This window comes from Hyla sarda, chromosome 3 (genome assembly GCF_029499605.1).
Source record: "Hyla sarda isolate aHylSar1 chromosome 3, aHylSar1.hap1, whole genome shotgun sequence".
In the NCBI taxonomy this organism is placed as follows: domain Eukaryota; kingdom Metazoa; phylum Chordata; class Amphibia; order Anura; family Hylidae; genus Hyla; species Hyla sarda.
Window position 1 is genome coordinate 431,006,857 of NC_079191.1, and position 20,622 is coordinate 431,027,478.

General features: G+C 44.7%; 1 protein-coding gene across 1 annotated transcript in view; it reads left to right on the forward strand.

Annotated features, from left to right (window-relative positions):
- The window catches only part of ITPKB (inositol-trisphosphate 3-kinase B), a 135,357-nt gene that overhangs the window by 84,592 nt on the left and 30,143 nt on the right, over positions 1–20,622 (forward strand). Inside the window, exons 3-5 of the mRNA XM_056568488.1 lie at positions 5,343–5,442; positions 6,721–6,934; positions 13,913–14,117. Of these exons, the coding sequence (XP_056424463.1) occupies positions 5,343–5,442; positions 6,721–6,934; positions 13,913–14,117 (519 nt within the window). The remainder of the gene's footprint in view (positions 1–5,342; positions 5,443–6,720; positions 6,935–13,912; positions 14,118–20,622) is intronic.

Here is a 20,622-nt window from a genome sequence, read left to right on the forward strand (position 1 = left end):
AAAGTAAATGGATTTCAGCGCTGGTCCGGCTGGGGTACGGGAGAGCCCGGTTTGCCCCTCCCCCAGCCGGATCCGGCACCCGTAATGTAAAAACGAAGTGTGAATGCAGCCTTACCCTTTTATGGCACTTTTAGGCTCAGTGCCAGTTTGGCGTTTTTTCATGAAATCTTGGCGTTTTTTTGTTTCCAATCCTTTCGATATGAATCCACGAGTCACACGATTAAAGAATCACGTGGCATAAAATAAAAAAAAGTAAGAAAGAAAGAAAAATGCATTAAATAAAAAACATCAAAAAAAATCTGCCTTTGCTGATACACACAATATTTGCAAAACGCCACAAAAACTGCATCTCGGAAGCGCAAAATGCTCCAATGGAAAAATTGTGTCTAATCCTGGCCGTAAGGGGTTAAAGCTGCTCTAAAACCGAGTCCTGGTGCATAACTGGCAAATACAAGGACTCCCTACGATGATCTTTTTCCAACATGAAGCTTCACATCTTCCAGGAATCTCAGCCCTGGAAAGAAAAGGTGCGTCCGCAAAACGAAACGCCCAAGGACAACAATCGCTTTAAATTTGGCCATTGTGCTAAAATATCAGATTTAAGGTCAACAATTCTGTAATCACAATGTAAGATGTCATTTTGTTTTCCGTTTAAATGATCCGTGGATTGTTATGTAGAGTAAAGGGGGACACCAGGGAAATGGGGACTATGAGACCCCCTAAATTGAGAATAAGACCCTTATGCGGCCAATACATCACATGACAGACAGCTATGGTGCCCACCTAATCCCATTGATTTAGTTACATAAAGGTGAACCCCAATCCAAACCCATTGCAAGGATAGAGTCTACATTTCGGCCCCATGATGGATTCTTTTCAGAAAGGATAGAGCAGAGCAAGGGCCCTTTTGCCTTTTTACTAACCACATTTAGTTACATCAGTTTTTTTCCAGATAGCGTGTCTCCAACTGTTGCAAAACTACAACTTCCAGCATGCCCTGGCAACTTGTGGCACTCCAGCTGTTTCAAAGCTGCAACCCCCTATGCCATGCTATAAGCCAACAATTCCCAACCCCTAGCTTTGTAGCGGGTGCAAAACTAAAACTCCCAGCATGCCCTAACAACCTGTGACGCTCCAGAATCTGCAAGCCACATCTCCCAACTTGTCCTAATGACATTTGGATATCCAGCTGTTTCAAAGCTAGAACTCCCAGCATGCCCTGACAACTCAGCTTGCTATAAGCCAACAAGCCCAACCCCGAGCCTTGCAGCGAGTGCAAAACTACAACTCCCAGCATGCCCTAACATCCTGTGACACTCCAGAATCTGCCAGCTACATCATACCCAGTATGCTATAAGCCAACAATCCCCAACCCGTAGCTCTTCAGGTGTTGCAAAACTACAACTCCCAGCATGTCCTAACAAGCAATGCTTCTCCAGCTGTTTCAAAACTACAACTCCCAGCATGCCCTGACAACCCAGCACGCTATAAGCCAACAATCCTCAACCCGTAGCCCCTCAGCTGTTGCAAAACCAACAAACCCCTATCCGAAGCTGTCCGTCGGGCACAAAACTACAACTCCCAGCATGCCCTGACAACCTAGTATGCTATAAGCCAACAATCTCCAACCCGTAGCTCTTCAGCAGTTGCAAAACTACAACTCCCAGCATGCCCTAACAAATAATGGCTCTCCAGCAGTTGCAAAACTATAACTCCCAGCATGTACTTACAACCTGTGGCTCTCCAGCTGTTTTAAAACTACAACTCCCAGTGTGCCCTAACAACCCAGCATGCTGTAAACCAAGAATCCCCAACCAGTAGTTCTCCAGCTGTTTCAGAACTACAACTCCCAGCATGCTATAAGCAAACAATCCTCAACCCGTAGCCCCTCAGCTGTTGCAAAACCAACAATCCCCAATCTGTAACTCTCCAGTGGGCGCAAAACTACAACTCCCAGCATGTCCTAAAAACCCGTGGCTCTCCAGCTGTTTCAAAACTACAACTCCCAGCATGCCCTGACAACCCAGCACGCTACCAATCCTAAAACCGGAGCCCCTCAGCTGTTGCAAAACCAACAATCCCCAATCCGTAACTCTCCAGCGGGCGCAAAACTACAACTCCCAGCATGCCCTGACAACCCAGCATGCTGAAAACCAAGAATCCCCAATCCGTAGCTCTCCAGCGGGCGCTAAACTACAACTCCCAGCATGTCCTAACAACCCGTGGCTCTCCAGCTGTTTCAAAACTACAACTCCCAGCATGCACTGAAAACTCAGCAAGCTATAAACCAACAATCCCCAACCCGTAGCTCTCTGGCAGGCGCAGGACTAAAACTCCCAGCATGCCCTAACGTACCCATGGCTCTCAAGCTGTTTCAAAACTACAACTCCTAGCATGCCCTAACAACCCAGCATGCTGTAAACCAACAATCCCCAACCAGTAGTTCTCCAGCAGTTTCAGAACTACAACTCCCAGCATGCTTTAAGCCAACAATCCTCAACCCGTAGCCCCTCAGCTGTTGCAAAATCAACAATCCCCAATCTGTAGCTCTCCAGCGGGTGCAAAACTACAACTCCCAGCATGTCCTAACAACCCGAGGCTCTCCAGCTGTTTCAAAACTACAACTCCCAGCATGCCCTGACAACCTAGTATGCTATAAGCCAACAATCCCCAACCCGTAGCTCTTCAGCAGTTGCAAAACTACAACTCCCAGCATGCCCTGACAACCCAGCACGCTATAAACCAAGAATCCCCAATCCGTAGCTCTCCAGCGGGCGCTAAACTACAACTCCCAGCATGTCCTAACGTTCAGGGCATCATGCGAGTTATAGTTTTGCAGCTGCTGTAGACGGCATGCTCTAGGAGATGACTGCAGTATATAAGACTATTTATATTAGGACTTTTGCCCTGTATATTAGACTGTATTGTGACCTTTGCTGGGTGACCATGTTGTATATATAGCTGTGTACTCTGGCCCGCTTCCTCTATTACTGATATATCACATATGATGGGGCTGGCCGGCCGTTTCCTGCACGCGGGGGGCTTCCTCATTCCTTGCTGGGGAACAGTTTAATATTCCCAGCGTGTTCTCCAGCAAAGACGAAGACCTTTTGTTTCTCTGCTGTTGAACTTGGAGGCGAAGACGTTGTAGGAATCCTTGAGAACTTTGTGTCTTCACAACCAGCGTGCCTCCAGCTGTTTCAAGACTACAACTCCCAGCATGCCCGGACAGCCGAAGGCTGTCCGGGCATGCTGGGAGTTGTAGTCTTGAAACAGCTGGAGGCACGCCGCTTAGAAAACATTTGCCTAAACCATTGATAAATTTAGCTTGCAATACCAGGTCTAACCACATGGAGTGCTGTGAAGAACAAACTGCACCCTATTCAAAACCCAATCAGGTAGTAGAATATTGTATACTGCCACCTAGTGGTGACAGACTGTTGGGGAAACACTGCATTACATTGATTATTGACACCGAGTTCTGTGTAATACCTTATTTCTCCTGTGGGAGTGCTGCAGGATAACTGCACACGTGCTGCTCTCTTCCCCCCATATCACAGCTGATTACCGGGACTCCAAGCAGCGCAGGATATTTTGTGATCATTTTTTTGTTGTAGGGGGAAAAGTAACTGTTCAAAGTGGATGACCCCTTTAAAGGGGTAGTCCAGTGGTGAAAAACGTATCCCCTATCCTAAGGATAGGGGATAAGTGTGAGATCACGGGGGTCCGCGGAGGCCAGGCTCTCCAGCCAGATAGCGGGTGTCAGATACCGGCTATGCCATAGACTTGTATTGAGGGGGCGTGTGTCGGCCGCCGCTTCGTGCCGTGGTCGACATGCCCCCTTCGCGCGGGCTGTCAGGGCCCGCATAGGAGATCGCGGGGGTCCCCAGTGGTCGGACCCACCGCGATCTGCAACATATCCTTAGGATAGGGGATAAGTTGTTCACCACTGGACTACCCCTTTAAAACCACTCAGCTAGTGCTGAGCTCGCTTCAAAGCTGGTGAGTAACAGCTGCTACCAGCGGCCAGGAGTCACCGTTTACGCCAATCATGCCGATTTAGCCCTTTAGATGCCGTAATCGGTGTTCATCGTGGTATCTAAAACATGGGAAATACAGTTGCTGGGGGCTTGGCAGCAACCCTGCGCAGCACGATTGTGGAGGGGGTCTCTCTTACTCATCTCCATGATCTTTTTGTACAGTCTGCCTCAGGTAGGATGTACAAGCAGATCGTCGGTTGTACTGATCAGGGCTATGACATTGTATAGAAATGATGACAATTTCATAATATAAAATATTATATATATATATATATATTTATTATTTATGACTTTATTTTTTTGTTTATGACTATTAATGACTTTATTTATTGTATTTATTATTTATTTATTATGTATTAATTTGTGATTATTAATAGTTCCCTAAAATACTACATATATATATATATAATATATATATATATATATATATATATGTGTGTATGTATATGACAAATAGGTGACCCTTCTTATTTATTATTTATTTATTCATGACTATTAATATGACTTTATTTATTCATTATTTATTTATTTATTCGATAATTTATGATTATTAATAGTTCCCTAAAATACTATATTTATATATATATATATATATATTTTTTTTTATTTTTTTTTATTTTTTATTTTATTATTTTAGTTTTTTTTTTACATTTGTGTTTGGTCATTCTGACTTCTGACAACATCTGACTACACAAACCATCATATGAGAAGTCATATGAGAATAGCAACACTTTTAGGATTCCGAAATCTATCATCTATCTATCTATCTAAAAATCTGCATGACAAACACCGCAACTTTATTTTAATTTTATTTTTTTATTCTAAATTTTATTTTTCAACTTTTATTTTCTAAAAATGATACATAAAAATTGTAAAAAAACAAAAAAAAAATCCAGAAATTTTCTTTTTTTTATCTTTTTTGTGTCTGTGTGTGTGTGTGTGTGTGTGGGGGGGGGGGGGGGGGGGGGGGGGGGTGTTGGTCGCCTCATTTTCTTTCTGCTCCAGAGTTCCGTTGCCGCACGCTATGTTATCGTATTTTTGGCGTCTGTATCCAGTGCGCTGGTGGCAGGACACGGGAGCGGTGAGGACACCTCGTAGGTGTCAGGGGGGAGGTGCAGACCCTTCAGACCACCCTCATGTGTGCGCCACTGGATCTGTCCAAAATTTTATATAAAATAATAATTTTATTATGTAATATTAATAATTAAAGTCATAAGAGGTCGTAATAAGGATTAGTAGCCAACTTTGATTACCCGTATAATGTACTTATTTACTTATTTATTTATTTTTTTTCCTTTGCAGAGCAAATCATGGAGAAAAATCAAGAACATGGTGCATTGGTCGCCCTTTGTTATGTCCTTCAAGAAGAAATATCCGTGGGTGCAGCTGGCAGGACATGCAGGTATCAGACAGAAATGCCCTCCCCCCCCCCCCCCCCCCCCCCCCCCCCCCATGTGGCCTGGGGTGTATAAACATGGCGTCAGACTAGATGCTGCCATTATTGCCATTGACCAATAACTCTTCCGGGCTATAGGTATTTGGCATTAAAGAGTCTATGAATTTAGTTTTTGTCACCCAGCTTTCCCAGTCACCCAGCTTTCTCAAACATCTGAATGTCAAATCAATCTATGTATGTCACATTACTTTCTCTATATCAGTGATCTCCTGATTGTGGACCTCCAGCTATTGCAAAACTACAACTCCCAGCATGCCCGGACAGCCAACGGCTGTCCGGGCATGCTAGAAGTTGTAGTTTTGCAGCAGCTGGAGGTCCACAGTTTGGAAATCACTGCTCTATATCACTATAACTGGGCATATTTGCTATTAAAGAGCCTGGGAAAGCTGGGTGACAACAGTTAAATTGCTAGTCACCCAGCTTTCTCAAACATTTGAAAGGCAAATCTCCTTGTTTTGTATCAGTGGGATCCAAACTGTAGACCTCCAGCTGTTGCAATACTACAACTCCCAGCACGCCCGGTAACCCAACAACTGTCTGGGCATGCTGGGAGTTGTAGTTTTGCAACAGCTGGAGACAGACTGTTAAGAAAACACTGTTCTATATGACTGTATGTCTGGGCAGATTTGCTGTTAAAGAGCCTGGGAAAGCTGGGTGATGGCCCCTGTGGAAGTTATAATCACAGCAATATTGATAGCCACCAAGCTTTCCTAAATACTAAGTATGCAACATCACATGTAACTGGGCAGATTTGCCATGAAAGGGTTTGGGAAAGCTGGGTGACAACAGTTAAATTGATACAACAGTTAAATTGATATTCACACAACTTTCTCAAACTTCTAAATGGCAAATCTATCTATGTACGCAACATTCCTTGCACTATATCAGTGAGCTCCAGACTGCGGATATCCAGATGTTGCAGAACTACAACTCCCAGCATGCCTAGGAGTTGTAGTTTTGCAACAGCTGGAAGTCCCCCCTTTGGCAGCCTATACTCTATATTACTGTATAATTGGGCATGTTTGCTATTAGAGAGTCTGGGAAAGCTGGGTAATGACCCCCATGGAAGCTACGATGACAGCCATATAGACAGACTCCAAGCTTTCCCAAACTGATGTGTTCCTTGCTCACATTAGTTCACATCACACAATTGAAGGTTGAAAAGTTTGCCCCCCCCCCCCACCTTTTGTTTTACCATAGACTGTTATGTCCTCTGATCCACAGGTAGCTTCAAGGCCGCAGCCAATGGTAAGATCCTGAAGAAGCACTGCGACTGCGAGCAGCGGTGCCTGAGTCAGCTGATGAACGACATCCTGAAGCCTTATGTTCCCGCTTATCACGGGGACGTGCTGAAAGATGGCGAGAAGTACAACCAGATGGAAGACCTGCTCTCCGAATTCGAAAGCCCCTCTGTCATGGATTGTAAGATGGGTGTGAGGTGAGATTTATGTCCAGAAGTCACATTGAAAGAAGGGTTACCTTTCCTATGAAGGCTGGACAAATGGGTGACCCAGTAACCCATAACAAATACAGACCCCAGACCAATACCCCTAAACAAATACAGACCCCAGACCAGTACCCCTAAACAAATACAGACCCCAGACCAATACCCCTAAACAAATACAGACCCCAGACCAATACCCCTAAACAAATACAGACCCCAGACCAATACCCCTAAACAAATACAGACCCCAGACTAGAACCCCTAAACAAATACAGACCCCAGGCTAGAACCCCTAAACAAATACAGACCCAAGGCTAGATCCCCTAAGCAAATGCAGACCCAAGGCAAGAACCCCTAAACAAATACAGACCCCAGACTAGAACCCATAAACAAATACAGACCCCAGACTAGAACCCCTAAACAAATACAGACCCCCAGACCAATTCCCCTAAACAAATACAGACCCCAGACCAATACCCCTAAACAAATACAGATCCCAGACCAGTACCCCTAAACAAATACAGACCCCAGACCAGTACCACTAAACAAATACAGACCCCAGATCAGTACCCCTAAACAAATACAGACCCCAGGCTAGAACCACTAAACAAATACAGACCCCAGACCAATACCCCTAAATAAATACAGTCCCCAGACCAGAACCACTAAACAAATACAGACCCCAGACCAGTACCCCTAAATAAATACAGACCCCAGACCAGTACCCCTAAACAAATACAGACCCCAGACCAGTACCCCTAAATAAATACAGACCCCAGACCAGAACCACTAAACAAATACAGACCCCAGATCAGTACCCCTAAACAAATACAGACCCCAGGCTAGAACCACTAAACAAATACAGACCCCAGACCAATACCCCTTAACAAATACAGACCCCAGACCAGTACCCCTAAACAAATACAGACCCCAGACCAGTACCCCTAAATAAATACAGACCCCAGACTAGAACCACTAAACAAATACAGACCCCAGATCAGTACCCCTAAATAAATACAGACCCCAGACCAGAACCACTAAACAAATACAGACCCCAGATCAGTACCCCTAAACAAATACAGACCCCAGGCTAGAACCACTAAACAAATACAGACCCCAGACCAATACCCCTAAACAAATACAGACCCCAGACCAGTACCCCTAAATAAATACAGACCCCAGACCAGTACCCCTAAAGAAATACAGACCCCAGACCAGTACCCCTAAATAAGTACAGACCCCAGACCAGAACCACTAAACAAATACAGACCCCAGATCAGTACCCCTAAATAAATACAGACCCCAGACCAGAACCACTAAACAAATACAGACCCCAGGCTAGAACCCCTAAACAAATACAGATCCCAGACCAGTACCACTAAACAAATACAGACCCCAGACCAGTACCCCTAAACAAATACAGACCCCAGATCAGTACCCCTAAACAAATACAGACCCCAGGCTAGAATCGCTAAACAAATACAGACCCCATGCTAGAACCCCTAAACAAATGCAGACCCCAGACTAGAACCCCTAAACAAATACAGACCCCAGACTAGAACCCCTAAACAAATACAGACCCCATGCTAGAACCCCTAAACAAATACAGACCCAAGGCTAGAACCCCTAAGCAAATGCAGACCCAAGGCTAGAACCCCTAAGCAAATTCAGACACCAGACTAGAACCCCTAAACAAATACAGACCCCAGACTAGAACCCCTAAACAAATACAGACCCCAGGCTAGAAGCCCTAAACAAATACAGACCCCAGGCTAGAACCCCTGAACAAATACAGACCCCAGACTAGAACCCCTAAACAAATACATACCCCAGACTATAACCCCTAAACAAATACAGACCCCAGACTAGAACCCCTAAACAAATGCAAACCCCAGACCAGAACCACAAAACAAATACAGACTCCAGACCAGAACCCTTGAAGAAATGCAGACCCCAGACTAGAACCCCTAAACAAATACAGACCCCAGACTAGAACCCCTGAACAAATACAGACCCCAGACCAGAACCCCTAAACAAATACAGACCCCAGACCAGAACCCCTAAACAAATACAGACCCCATACTAGACCCCTAAACAAATACAGATCCCAGACCAGAACCCCTAAACAAATACAGACCCCAGACCAGAACCACTAAACAAATACAGACTCCAGACCAGAACCCATGAAGAAATGCAGACCCCTAAACAAATACAGACCCCAGACCAGACCCCTAAACAAATTCAGACCCCTAAACAAATACAGAACCCAGACCAGATCCCTAAATAAATACAGACCCCACACCAGAACCCCTAAAAAATAGACACCAGACTCCTTAAACTATTTCTGACCCCAAATCACCTAAACAAATACAGACGACAGACCAGAACCCCTAATAAATACAGACCCCAGACCAGAGCCCTAAATATAGACTCCAGTGTCAGCTATAGTGCCCTCACAGTATTAACCATAGTGCCCCTACAGTGTTAGCTGTGGTGCCTTCACAATGTTAGCCATAGTACCCCCACAGTGTCAGCTATAGTGCCCCCACCAGCAGTTCCAGCCACAATAGTTTCATAATAATGCAAGCCACAGTAGCCCAAAAGTAGAGACAACCATAGTGCTCCCATAACATGGCAATCCATAGTGCCCCCACAACAGAGCCACAGTGACCCTATAACAGTGGCAGCCACTGTCCCACCATAAAAGTGACAGCCATAGTACCCCCAAAACAGTGACATCCATAGTACCCCCAAAACAGTGACATCCATAGTACCCCCAAAACAGTGACAGACACCATCCCCCCATAACAGTAACAGCCATAGTACCCCCATAACAGTGACATCCACCATCCCCCTATAACAGTGCCAGCCATAACATTGCCAGCCACAGTACCTTCAAAACACTACCAGCATCTGTACCTCCATTACAATGACAGCTAAAACACCCCCATAACGGTGCTAGCCACATTATCCCCATACCAAAGCCAGTCGCAGTACCCCCATAACAGCTTTTATAAGAATACTATCTGATATGAGGAAAGCAAATGGTAAAATGGCAGCTGCAGGTTTTATAACTATGGCGCCGCCTGTTTATTCTATTTTCTACCCCCATTGTATATGCATTGATATATTTGCGGGGGACGCATTGTGCACGTGCTTGGGATATGTTTGTGCGCCGGGTCCCCCAGGTGAGGGCTGTTATAGAGATTCCGTAAGACCTTGACCTTTGATCTGCGGTGTTACATTGTTGCATTGGTGTTGTCGGCGGTTCCTCCTTATCTCCTCAGCTCCGCTTCCTGTTTGCTCAATGGAAATTCTTTCGCCGTCGCTGTAATATTCGCACTGCCTATTGTTACACACACCAGCGGACAAGTTTCCGAATGTCGACAATAACCCAAAAAGCAGAGCGAAAAAAAAAATAATAATAAAAAGGGAGCGGATCCAAAATACATGGACAATGAGGCGCACACCCTATCCTTCCGTATATAACCCGCCGCAAGGATCTGGTCTGCACTACATTAACAGCAGCACAGAGGATTTAAAGGGGTTATCCAGGAAAAAACTATATATATATATATATATATATATATATATATATAATCAACTGGCTCCAGAAAGTTAAACAGATTTGTAAATTACGTCTATTAAAAAAATCTTAATCCTTTCAGTACTTATGAGCTGCTGAAGTTGAGTTGTTCTTTTCTGTCTAAGTGCTCTCTGATGACACCTGTCTCGGGAACTGTCCAGAGTAGAAGCAAATCCCCATAGCAAACCTCTTCTACTCAGTGCAGTTCCCGAGACAAGCAGAGGTGTCAGCAGAGAGCACTGTTGCCAGACAGAAAAGAGCAACTCAACTTCAGCAGCTGATAATTATTGGAAGGATTAAGATTTTTTAATAGAAGTAATTTACAAATCTGTTTAACTTTCTGGAGCCTACTATTAAAAAATCTTTAAAAAAAATCTTAATCCTTCCAGTACTTATTAGCTGCTGAATACTACAGAGGAAAACACAGAGCTCTCTGCTGACATCATGACCACAGTGCTCTCTGCTGACACCTCTGTCCATTTTAAGAACTGTCCAAAGTAGGAGAAAATCCCCATAGAAAACATATGCTGCTCCGGACAGTTCCTAAAATGGACAGAGATGTCAGCAGAGAGCACTGTGCTCGTGATGTCAGCAGAGAGCACTGTGTTCCAAAAAGAAAATAATTTCCTCTGTAGTATTCAGCAGCTAATAAGTACTGGAAGGATTAAGATTTTTTATTAGAAGTAATTTACAAATCTGTTTAACTTTCTGGCACCAGTCGATTTAAAAAAAAAAAAAAAAAGTTTTATACCGGAGTACCCCTTTAAAGGGTTACTCCACTCTAAACATCTTATCCCCTATCAAAAGGATAGGGGATAAGATGTTAGATTGCGGGGGTTCCGCCACTGGGGACCCCTGCGATCTGCAGGCCAGCCACACCCTATCCATTCATGTCTATGGGCTATGTACTAGCTGTCACGCCTCTTTTCATAGACGTGAATAGAGGGGGCGTAGCAGCTGGCATTGGAGTTCGCTCCATGCACCGAATGACAGGGGTACCGCAGCGGAGATCGCAGGGGGTCCCCAACGGCAGGACCCCCATGATCTAACATCGGAGTACCTCTTTAAACCGGTTCTCCACTAGAAAACATTTCTTCTTTTAATCAACTGATGCCAGAAAGTTAAACAGATTTGTAAAATTACTTCTATTAAAAAATCTTAATCCTTCCAGTACTTATCAGCTGCTGTATGATCCACAGGAAGTTCATTTCTTTTTGAATTTCCTTTCTCTGACCACAGTGCTCTCTGCTGACACCTCTGTCCATTTTAGGAACTGTCCAGAGCAGGAGAGGTTTCTATGGGGATTTTCTCCTACTCTGGACAGTTCCTGACATGGACAGAGGTGTCAGCAGAGAGCACTGTGGTCAGACAGAAAGGAAATTCAAAAAGAAAAGAACTTCCTGTGGAGCATACAACAGCTGATAAGTACTGGAAGGATTAAGATCTCTTAATAAAAGTAATTTACAAACCTGTTTAATTTTCTGGAACCAGTTGATTTAAAAGAAAATGTATTCCAGTGGAGTACCCCTTTAACCCCTTGGGGACGGAGCCCATTATGACCCTAAGGACGGGAACATTTTTTGCAAATCTGACCACTGTCACTTTAAGCAGTAATAACTCTGGGATGCTTTTACTTATAAATTTGATTCCGAGATTGTTTTTTCGTGACATATTCTACTTTATGTTAGTGGTAAATTTTTGGCAATACTTGCATCCTTTCTTGGTGAAAAATTCAAAAATTTCATGAAAAATTTAGAGGGCAGTATAGAGATCACTGTGCAGTGGTCTCTAAACTGCAGACCTCCAGCTGTTGCAAAACTACAAATTCCAACATGCCCACACAGCAAACAGCTGTCTGGGCATGCTGGGAGTTGTAGTTTTGCAACATCTGGAGGGCTACAGTCTAGAGACCACTATAGTGGTCTCAGACTGTAGCCCTCTAGATGTTGCTAGGCAACTACTCACCGGCTTCCGTCGCATCCAGGGAGCCGTCCTCTTCTGCCGCACGCCGCCGCAGATCTCCGTCGCCGCCCACCGATCCCCGTCGCTCCGCTGCCTCCGGAGGGGTAAGTGGACTCCGCCGCCGCTCCTCTTCGTTTTCCCCGTTCTGCCCCGCCTATTGTGGGTGGGCAGGATGGGGAAAACGAAAGTAACCCCCCGCCCCAGATCTGCTATTGGTGGTCGCGTCTAGACCACCAATAGCAGGGATAGGAGGGGTGGCAACCCTGCCACCTCACTCCTATCGCTACAGGGGGATCGTGGGTGTCTTAGACACCCGCGATCCCCCTTCCATTCCGGGTCACCGGGTCACCATAGACCCGTAATGACCCGGAGTCGGCGCAAATCGCAAGTGTGAATTCACTTGCGATTTGCGCCGATCGCCGACATGGGGGGGTCTAATGACCCCCCTGGGCATTTGCACGGGGTGCCTGCTGATAGATATCAGCAGTCACCCCGGCCCGTTCCCCGCCCGGCGCGCGGCGGGGACCGAAATTCCCACGGGCGTATGGATACGCCCTTCGTCCTTAAGTACCAGGACGCAAGGGCGTATGCATACGCCCTTCGTCCCCAACAGGTTAAAGGTCTTGTAGAATTTAAAGGGGTATTCCAGGAAAAAACTTTTTTTTATATATATATCAACTGGCTCCAGAAAGTTAAACAGATTTGTAAATTACTTCTATTAAAAAATCTTAATCCTTTCAGTACTTATGAGCTTCTGAAGTTAAGGTTGTTCTTTTCTGTCTAAGTAATCTCTGATGACACGTGTCTCGGGCACCGCCCAGTTTAGAAGAGGTTTGCTATGGGGATTTACTTCTAAACTGGGCCTTTCCCGAGACAGGTGTCATCAGAAGCTCATAAGTACTGAAAGGATTAAGATTTTTTAATAGAAGTCATTTACAAATCTGTTTAACTTTCTGGAGCCAGTTGATATATATATATATAAGCTTTTTCCTGGAATACCCCTTTAAAGGCATTCTTCGGGACTATCAACTTTATAAGTAGGTGATGCTTGGTTGCTATGGATATATTGTCCAACAACCAGTCTTTTACTGGTTGTCAGGCAGAATGTCCCTAGCAACCAGCCTTTTTTTTAAATTACTACGCACTTTTTAAAGGTTACAGAAAAGGGAAAAAGATCTGGTAGGACTTTTCTGGGACTATCACATTGACCATTGTGCGTGTGACCTTTGACCTTAAAGTAAAGCTGTATGCCAGACAACATGGCTGCCATTTCAGTAACCATAAGTGTCGTAATCAATCTTTCTTATAGTCTTAAAATTTTTCAATATTGAACTCCAAACCCTATACTGTTGCCAGCTTTGCTCTTTTAGGACCACCGGGCCGGCACACTGCATGTTTACTGACCGCCATTTTACCATATACAGGACTTACTTAGAGGAAGAGCTTACCAAAGCCAGGAAGAAGCCGAGCCTGAGGAAGGACATGTACGCCAAGATGATCGAAGTCGACCCCAACGCCCCGACCGAAGAAGAGCACCAGCAAAGGGCCGTCACCAAACCCCGATACATGACATGGAGGGAGACCATCAGCTCCACCGCCACCCTGGGCTTCAGAATCGAGGGCATAAAGGTAAAGACTAAAATGAAAGGGATATTCCTTTCACAGCCAGTGTGCCTCCAGCTGTTGCAAAACTACAACTCCCAGCATGCCCGGACAGCCAACGGCTGTCCGGGCATGCTGGGAGTTGTAGTTTTGCAACAGCTGGAGGCACCCTGGTTTGGAAACACTTCCTCAAACCTTTGATAAATAAAACTTGCAATACCAGGTCTAACCACATGGAGTGCTGTGAAAAACAAACTTAAAGGGGTACTCCAGCGGGAAAACAAATTATTTTTAAATTAACTGGTGCCAGAAAGTTATCCAAATTTGTAAATGACTTCTATTTAAAAATCTTAATCCTTCCAGTACTTATCAGCTGCTGTATGCTCCAGAGGAAGTTGTGTAGTTCTTTCCAGTCTGACCACAGTGCTCTCTGCTGACACCTCTGTCTGGGTCAGGATTTTCTTGATACGAACAGAGGTATCAGCAGAGAGCACTGTGGTCTGACAGAAAGGTAATTTAAATAGAAAAGAACTTCCTGTGGAGCATACAGCAGCTGATAAGTATTGTAAGGATTAAGATTTTTTAATAGAAGTAATTTACAAATCTTTTTAACTTTCTGGAGCCTACTATTAAAAAAATCTTAATCCTTCCAGTACTTATTAGCTGCTGAATACTATAGAGGAAATTCTTTTCTTTTTGGAACACAGAGCTCTCTGCTGACATCATGACCACAGTGCTCTCTGCTGACACCTCTGTTCATTTTAAGAACTGTCCAGAGTAGGAGAAAATCCCCATAGAAAACATATGCTGCTCCGGACAGTTCCGAAAATGGACAGAGATGTCAGCAGAGAGCACGTTGTTCCAAAAAGAAAAGAATTTCCTCTGTAGTATTCTGCAGCTAATAAGTACTGGAAGGATTAAGATTTTTTAATAGAAGTCATTTACAAATCTGTTTAACTTTCTGGCCCCAGTTGATTTTTACAAAAATTGCTTTCTACCGGAGTACCCCTTTAAAGCCAAAAGCCAAAGAGAGTTTGTTATGTTTCAGCATTTTTCTACATCCTTTTTTTCCAAAAGGGAGTTTCTGCCATATTGGTCGCCCCGTTTGAATTTCCTGCCCAGAAAGTGACAACCAGCTGCCATACTGTTCTGACAGTAGCAATTTAACAGTTGCTATGGTGACCAGAGGCCATATTGATTGTCACTTTGTCACAATATGGCTGCCAGTACAGCTCCATATACACAGGTTCAGTTGTATTGTCTGTATTTCATGACAGGTTCCCCCTAAGTGTCGTGATATGTATAATGGTTGCTATGGTGACCGGCAGCCATATTGATTGTCACTTTGTCACAATATGGCCGCTATTACAGCTTCATAAATACATGACAGGTTCACTGTAAGTGTAGAGGTATATATAACGGTTGCTATGGTGACCGGTGGCCATATTGATTGTCAGTTGGTCACAATATGGCCGCCATTACAGCTTCATATGCACAGATTGGTTGTGTTGTTCGTTTTACTTGACAGGTTCTGTAAGCGTTGCGGTATATATAACGGTTGCTATGGTGACCAGTGGCCATATTGATTGTTACTAGGTCACAATATGGCCACCATTACAGCTTCATATTGGTTGTATAGATTGTTTTACGTGACAGGTTCTGTAAGTGACGTGGTATATAGATCGTTTGCTATGGTGACCGGTGGCCATATTGATTGTTACTTGGTCACAATATGGCTGCCATTGCATCTGTAAAAAAAAACACAGACTGGTTGTATTGTTCGTGTTACGTGACAGGTTCCCTTTTAAGTGTCCTGGTTATATAACAGTTTGGCCGTATACGTGACCGGTCGGCGTGTCAGGAAGGATGTATACAGCTGTAGGGTCACCAATGGCATCATACAGGATGTGTATTGTTCTCCCATCATGGTGTCACTCCGCTTCCTTCAGGAAAGGGCCTGTGGTGGGAGTATTTATGGAACGCTGCACTTCACGTGTGCGGGGTGTTGTCGCCTGTGGCGTGCGCTGCAGATAAATTCTATTCAAGATGCCCCTGAAGATTCCAATGGTAGATTTAGGGTATTTTACTAGTGACTGTCCAGTAACCCCTGAGGGTATGGTCGCAATACGGAATCTAACATTGGTGTGAATGGGTCTTTAGTCGACCTATTCACACTGCGAAATGAGCCGCGAAAAATTCCCCCATGGAAATAGGCCTCCTATCTGTGGTTGTCAGAAAAACTGCTTTCCCGATCGTCAAAAGGCGGCACGAATGGGTTAATGCATACTTGCTAACCCGGAAGAAGAGCTGTAATTAGCAGTACAATTAGAGACAATTAATTAATTAATTAATTAATTAACCCCTCCCGCCCCCTGCATGGGGCCATAAGTACCTGAACACACCACAAACACATGTATTTTTTTCTTCTCTCACGGAAGAAGTAAGAAGAGACAATTATCTCATACCTGGTGCTTCTGGGTCCCTGAGAAGGAAAGTTTGCCAGCCGTATACCGGGTGCTACCTCCGGTCCCTCAGCTGTTGCCCGCCTCAGGATACAGGTGTCTGCGCTGCGGAGGACTTCACAGATGCCGGGAATAACTTTCACAAGTGGCAGGGGCTCCAATATTGCGCACAAGGTAATGCGCAGGCACGCGCGGCAGTACTTTACCTTACTCGGCAAGCAGGGACACCAAGATGGCGCCGGATCTCGGACGTCAGTCGATCTGCGCATGCGCGAACGTAACTTCCGGCGCAGACCGGAAGTAGGTTCCCGGAGCCATATAAATTTCGGCGGGGGATCTGCAGGGCTGCACTCAGCCTAGCCAGCAGATCCCTCAGCCGCAGCAAGGTTTGTGTATCCAAGGATCACCTTAAGCCTTGCATATAATGTTATTGGTTCCTGACCTATGGGTTCATTATGTGTCTTTCAGATGTCGCAGCGTACCGGAAAAGCCAAAAGAAAATCTCGACACAATGTTTGGTCGCAGTGTGAGCAGCCCCTCCCGGAGCATTGGGAACAACGCACCTGTGAGTCCTGCTTGAATACATCTGAAATTCAACCCAGTGCTTTCTTACGATGGCTGAAAGGGGAAATGTGCAACACCTTCAAAGAGATTAAAGACTCTCTTTTACCTAAAAAGAGAAAAAGATCGGGCAAATGCACTTCTCCTGTATCTTCTGGATCTTCTTCTGTATTTTCTGAGGTCTCTTCATCCAGAGAATCTGATTCAGAGGAAGTTTTTGAGGATCTAGATGAGGAGAGCACTCTGGATGAACCAGTGGAAGGGGGACATGTCGTCCAAATTCGGATTTGTCGGGTTGCCACTCAAGCCTTCTTCTATGTTTGGGCCACAACTGAAGGAGATCCTAAAATCCTTCAACGAAGAAAAGGATACGTCCTATCAGTTAGAGAGGAAGAAGCCCTCTAGACCCTTTTACGGGAGGTCAAGGGATTCTCCTAAAAAGAGCTACTCCTTTCGTTCCAATAGAAGACCTTATTACAAAGGGAAGTCGGATGCAGCAGCTTCTGCCAAGAAGAAGCCATTTCCAAAAAAACAAGGACTTATGACACCGACAGAGAATTGCCACCAGTAGGGGGCAGATTAAGGCTCTTTGCAAAAACCTGGCAAAAGACATCATCCGATGCTTGGGTGATGGATATCATCTCAAGGGGATACCCGCTAGAGCTAAGATCTTTTCCCCCAGAAAGATTCCTGCTCAACAGGTCCACCAATCCTGTGGTCATGGATCTAGTGGCTCAATTTCTACAAAAGCAAGCCCTGGAAAAAGTTCCGCTGGAGGAAAGGTTCAAAGGCCTGTATTTTCCCATCTTTCCGGTACCCAAGACCTCAGGGGGTTGGAGATTAGTAATAGATCTGTCCTTCCTAAACCAGTTCTTCATAAAGAGAACATTTCGGATGGAGTCTATTCGGTCTGCAGTTCTAGATATGGAAGCAGGGGACTTCGTAGCATCAGTAGACCTTCAGGATTCATACCTTCACATTCCAATACTCCCAGCACACAGGAAATTTCTCAGGGTTGCAGTTTGTCCCCACCACAAGATTCATCATTATCAGTTCACCTGCCTACCCTTTGGCATAACATCGGCCCCACGGGTATTCACCAAGGTGGTGGTAGTTCTAATGGCAGCTCTGCGGCTTCAGGGCATCTCAATTACTCCATACCTCGACGACTGGCTGATCAGAGCCCAGTCACGAGAGTTACTACTTCAACATCTCAATATCACAATCCAGTTTCCCCAAGATCACGGATTTCTTCTAAATCTCAAAAAGTCCTGTCTCAAGCCATCCACGGTGTTAACGTATCTGGGGTTTTCCATAGACTCAGTTCAAATGAGGCTATTTCTCTCTCCTCAGAGAGCTCTCAACCTGAAAGCCTCGGTCCAGTACTTGATCCAGTCCCACCATTGCACAATAAGACAAGCAATGAGAACACTAGGTTTGCTAACATCTTCTGTAGAAGCAGTATGTTGGGCTCGAGCCCATTTCAGGGAATTACAGCATCACATCCTTAAGAAATGGGACAAGTCACCAAAATCCCTGGATACAGTCATCAGCATTCTGGCCTGCCTCAAGAAGAATTGGTAAGATGGTGGCTACATCCAGAAACTCTCCTCCGAGGCAAGACTCTTCGGAGTCAGACTCCTATAGTCATCACTACGGATGCCTCCGGCTCAGGTTGGGGTGCGCATGTACAGAACAATTGGGTACAGAGGCTGTGGTCACCAGCGGAGTTGAAGATGTCCTCCAATCTGAAAGAATTAACAGCGATAAGGAAAGCTCTTTACCACTTCAAGCTCACCATTCAACATCGCCATGTCCAAATTCAGTCGGACAATCTGTCCTCATTGTTTGTTTTATATAAACAAGCAAGGGGGAACCAGGAGTCGTCTAATGGAGAAGGAGTGCGCTCGGATCATGGCTTGGGCAGAGCTCCATCTTCAATCAATTTCGGCAGTCCATATCAGAGGGTCAGACAACGTGAAAGCAGACTGGCTAAGCAGGAATTCCATCAATCCTGGAGAATGGGAACTGAACCAGGAAGTTTTCAACTATCTGACAAGCATATGGGGGACGCCAGATCTGGATGCCATGGCGAATCATCGGAACAGGAAGCTTCGTCAGTTTTGCGCTCTGTCCAAAACAGGGAGTCCATTAGCGGTGGACGGGCTGTCAATCAGCTGGAGGGACCGATTTGTGTATGCCTTTCCTTCAACTCCGTTAATTCCGAGAGTGCTTCAGAAGATCCGGGACGAGGAGGTTCGAGCCATTGTGACACTGATGCTGTAGTACTTAGAACCATGCCTGGTTTCCTACCAAAAGTATCTTCCACCTCCAACATCAATCAGGACATTGTCTTAGCAGTCCTAAAGCAGACTAAGGATGACAACCTCCATCTCCTAGACATTAAAAGAGCCATCTCTATTTATCTGGAAAGGACTTCTGATTTCAGACAGTCGGAAGCACTGTTTTTACAGTTTCAAGGTCCCAACAGGGGGGAAAAAGCCAGTAAAGCCTCTTTGGCAAGGTGGATCAGGGACACTATTAAACAGTGTTATTCTTTAGAAGGGAAAGAATCTCCTCTCTCCTTAAGAGCACACTCGACAAGATCTACTGCCACATATTGGGCTGAGAGATTCCATGTCCCCATGGATCAGATCTGTAGGGCAGCAACCTGGGCTTCTCCAAATACATTTATTAAGCATTACCGGTTGGATGTGTCTTTGTCTGAGGGATCAGCCTTTGGCTTGAGCGTTCTGCAAGGTGTTATGAATCCGTAATGATCCCACCCTTTATTATTTTTTTCTATTGCTATGCAAATCCCATTCGTGCCGCCTTTTGACGATCGGGAAGTAGAACATTTATTTCTTACCTGAAATTTTCTTTTCCTGGAGTCCAAAGGCGGCACAAGTATACCCCCCATTAAATTTATTGCTGCATACTATACATGTGTTTGTGGTGTGTTCAGGTACTTATGGCCCCATGCAGGGGCGGGAGGGAAGTAATTGTCTCTAATTGTACTGCTAATGACAGCTTTTCTTCCGGGTTAGCAAGTATGCATTAACCCATTTGTGCCGCCTTTGGACTCTTGGAAAAGAAAATTTCAGGTAAGAAATAAATTTTCTACTTTTCACTCCTAAGATGCAGTTTTTGTAATTTTTTTTATTTTTTCAAAATAGTAAATATATATATATATATATATATATATATATATATTTACCTATTGACTCCAAGCTAACATGTGGCCGCAGCATTTTTCAGCAGTTTTTCTTCTCATAGACTTCTACAGACAACAGTCTTCAATAGAAATCCTTCAGTCACATGACTTGTATTGTGGGGAATATAACACCAAATAAAAAATGCCAATACTAACACACACACGGAGTTAAAGGGGTACTCTGGTGGAAAACTTATTTTTTATAATTCAACTGGTGCCAGAAAGTTAAACAGATTTGTAAATTATGAAGTAAAGAGGAGTAGTAGAAAAAGACGGCAGACTCACCAAAGACTTC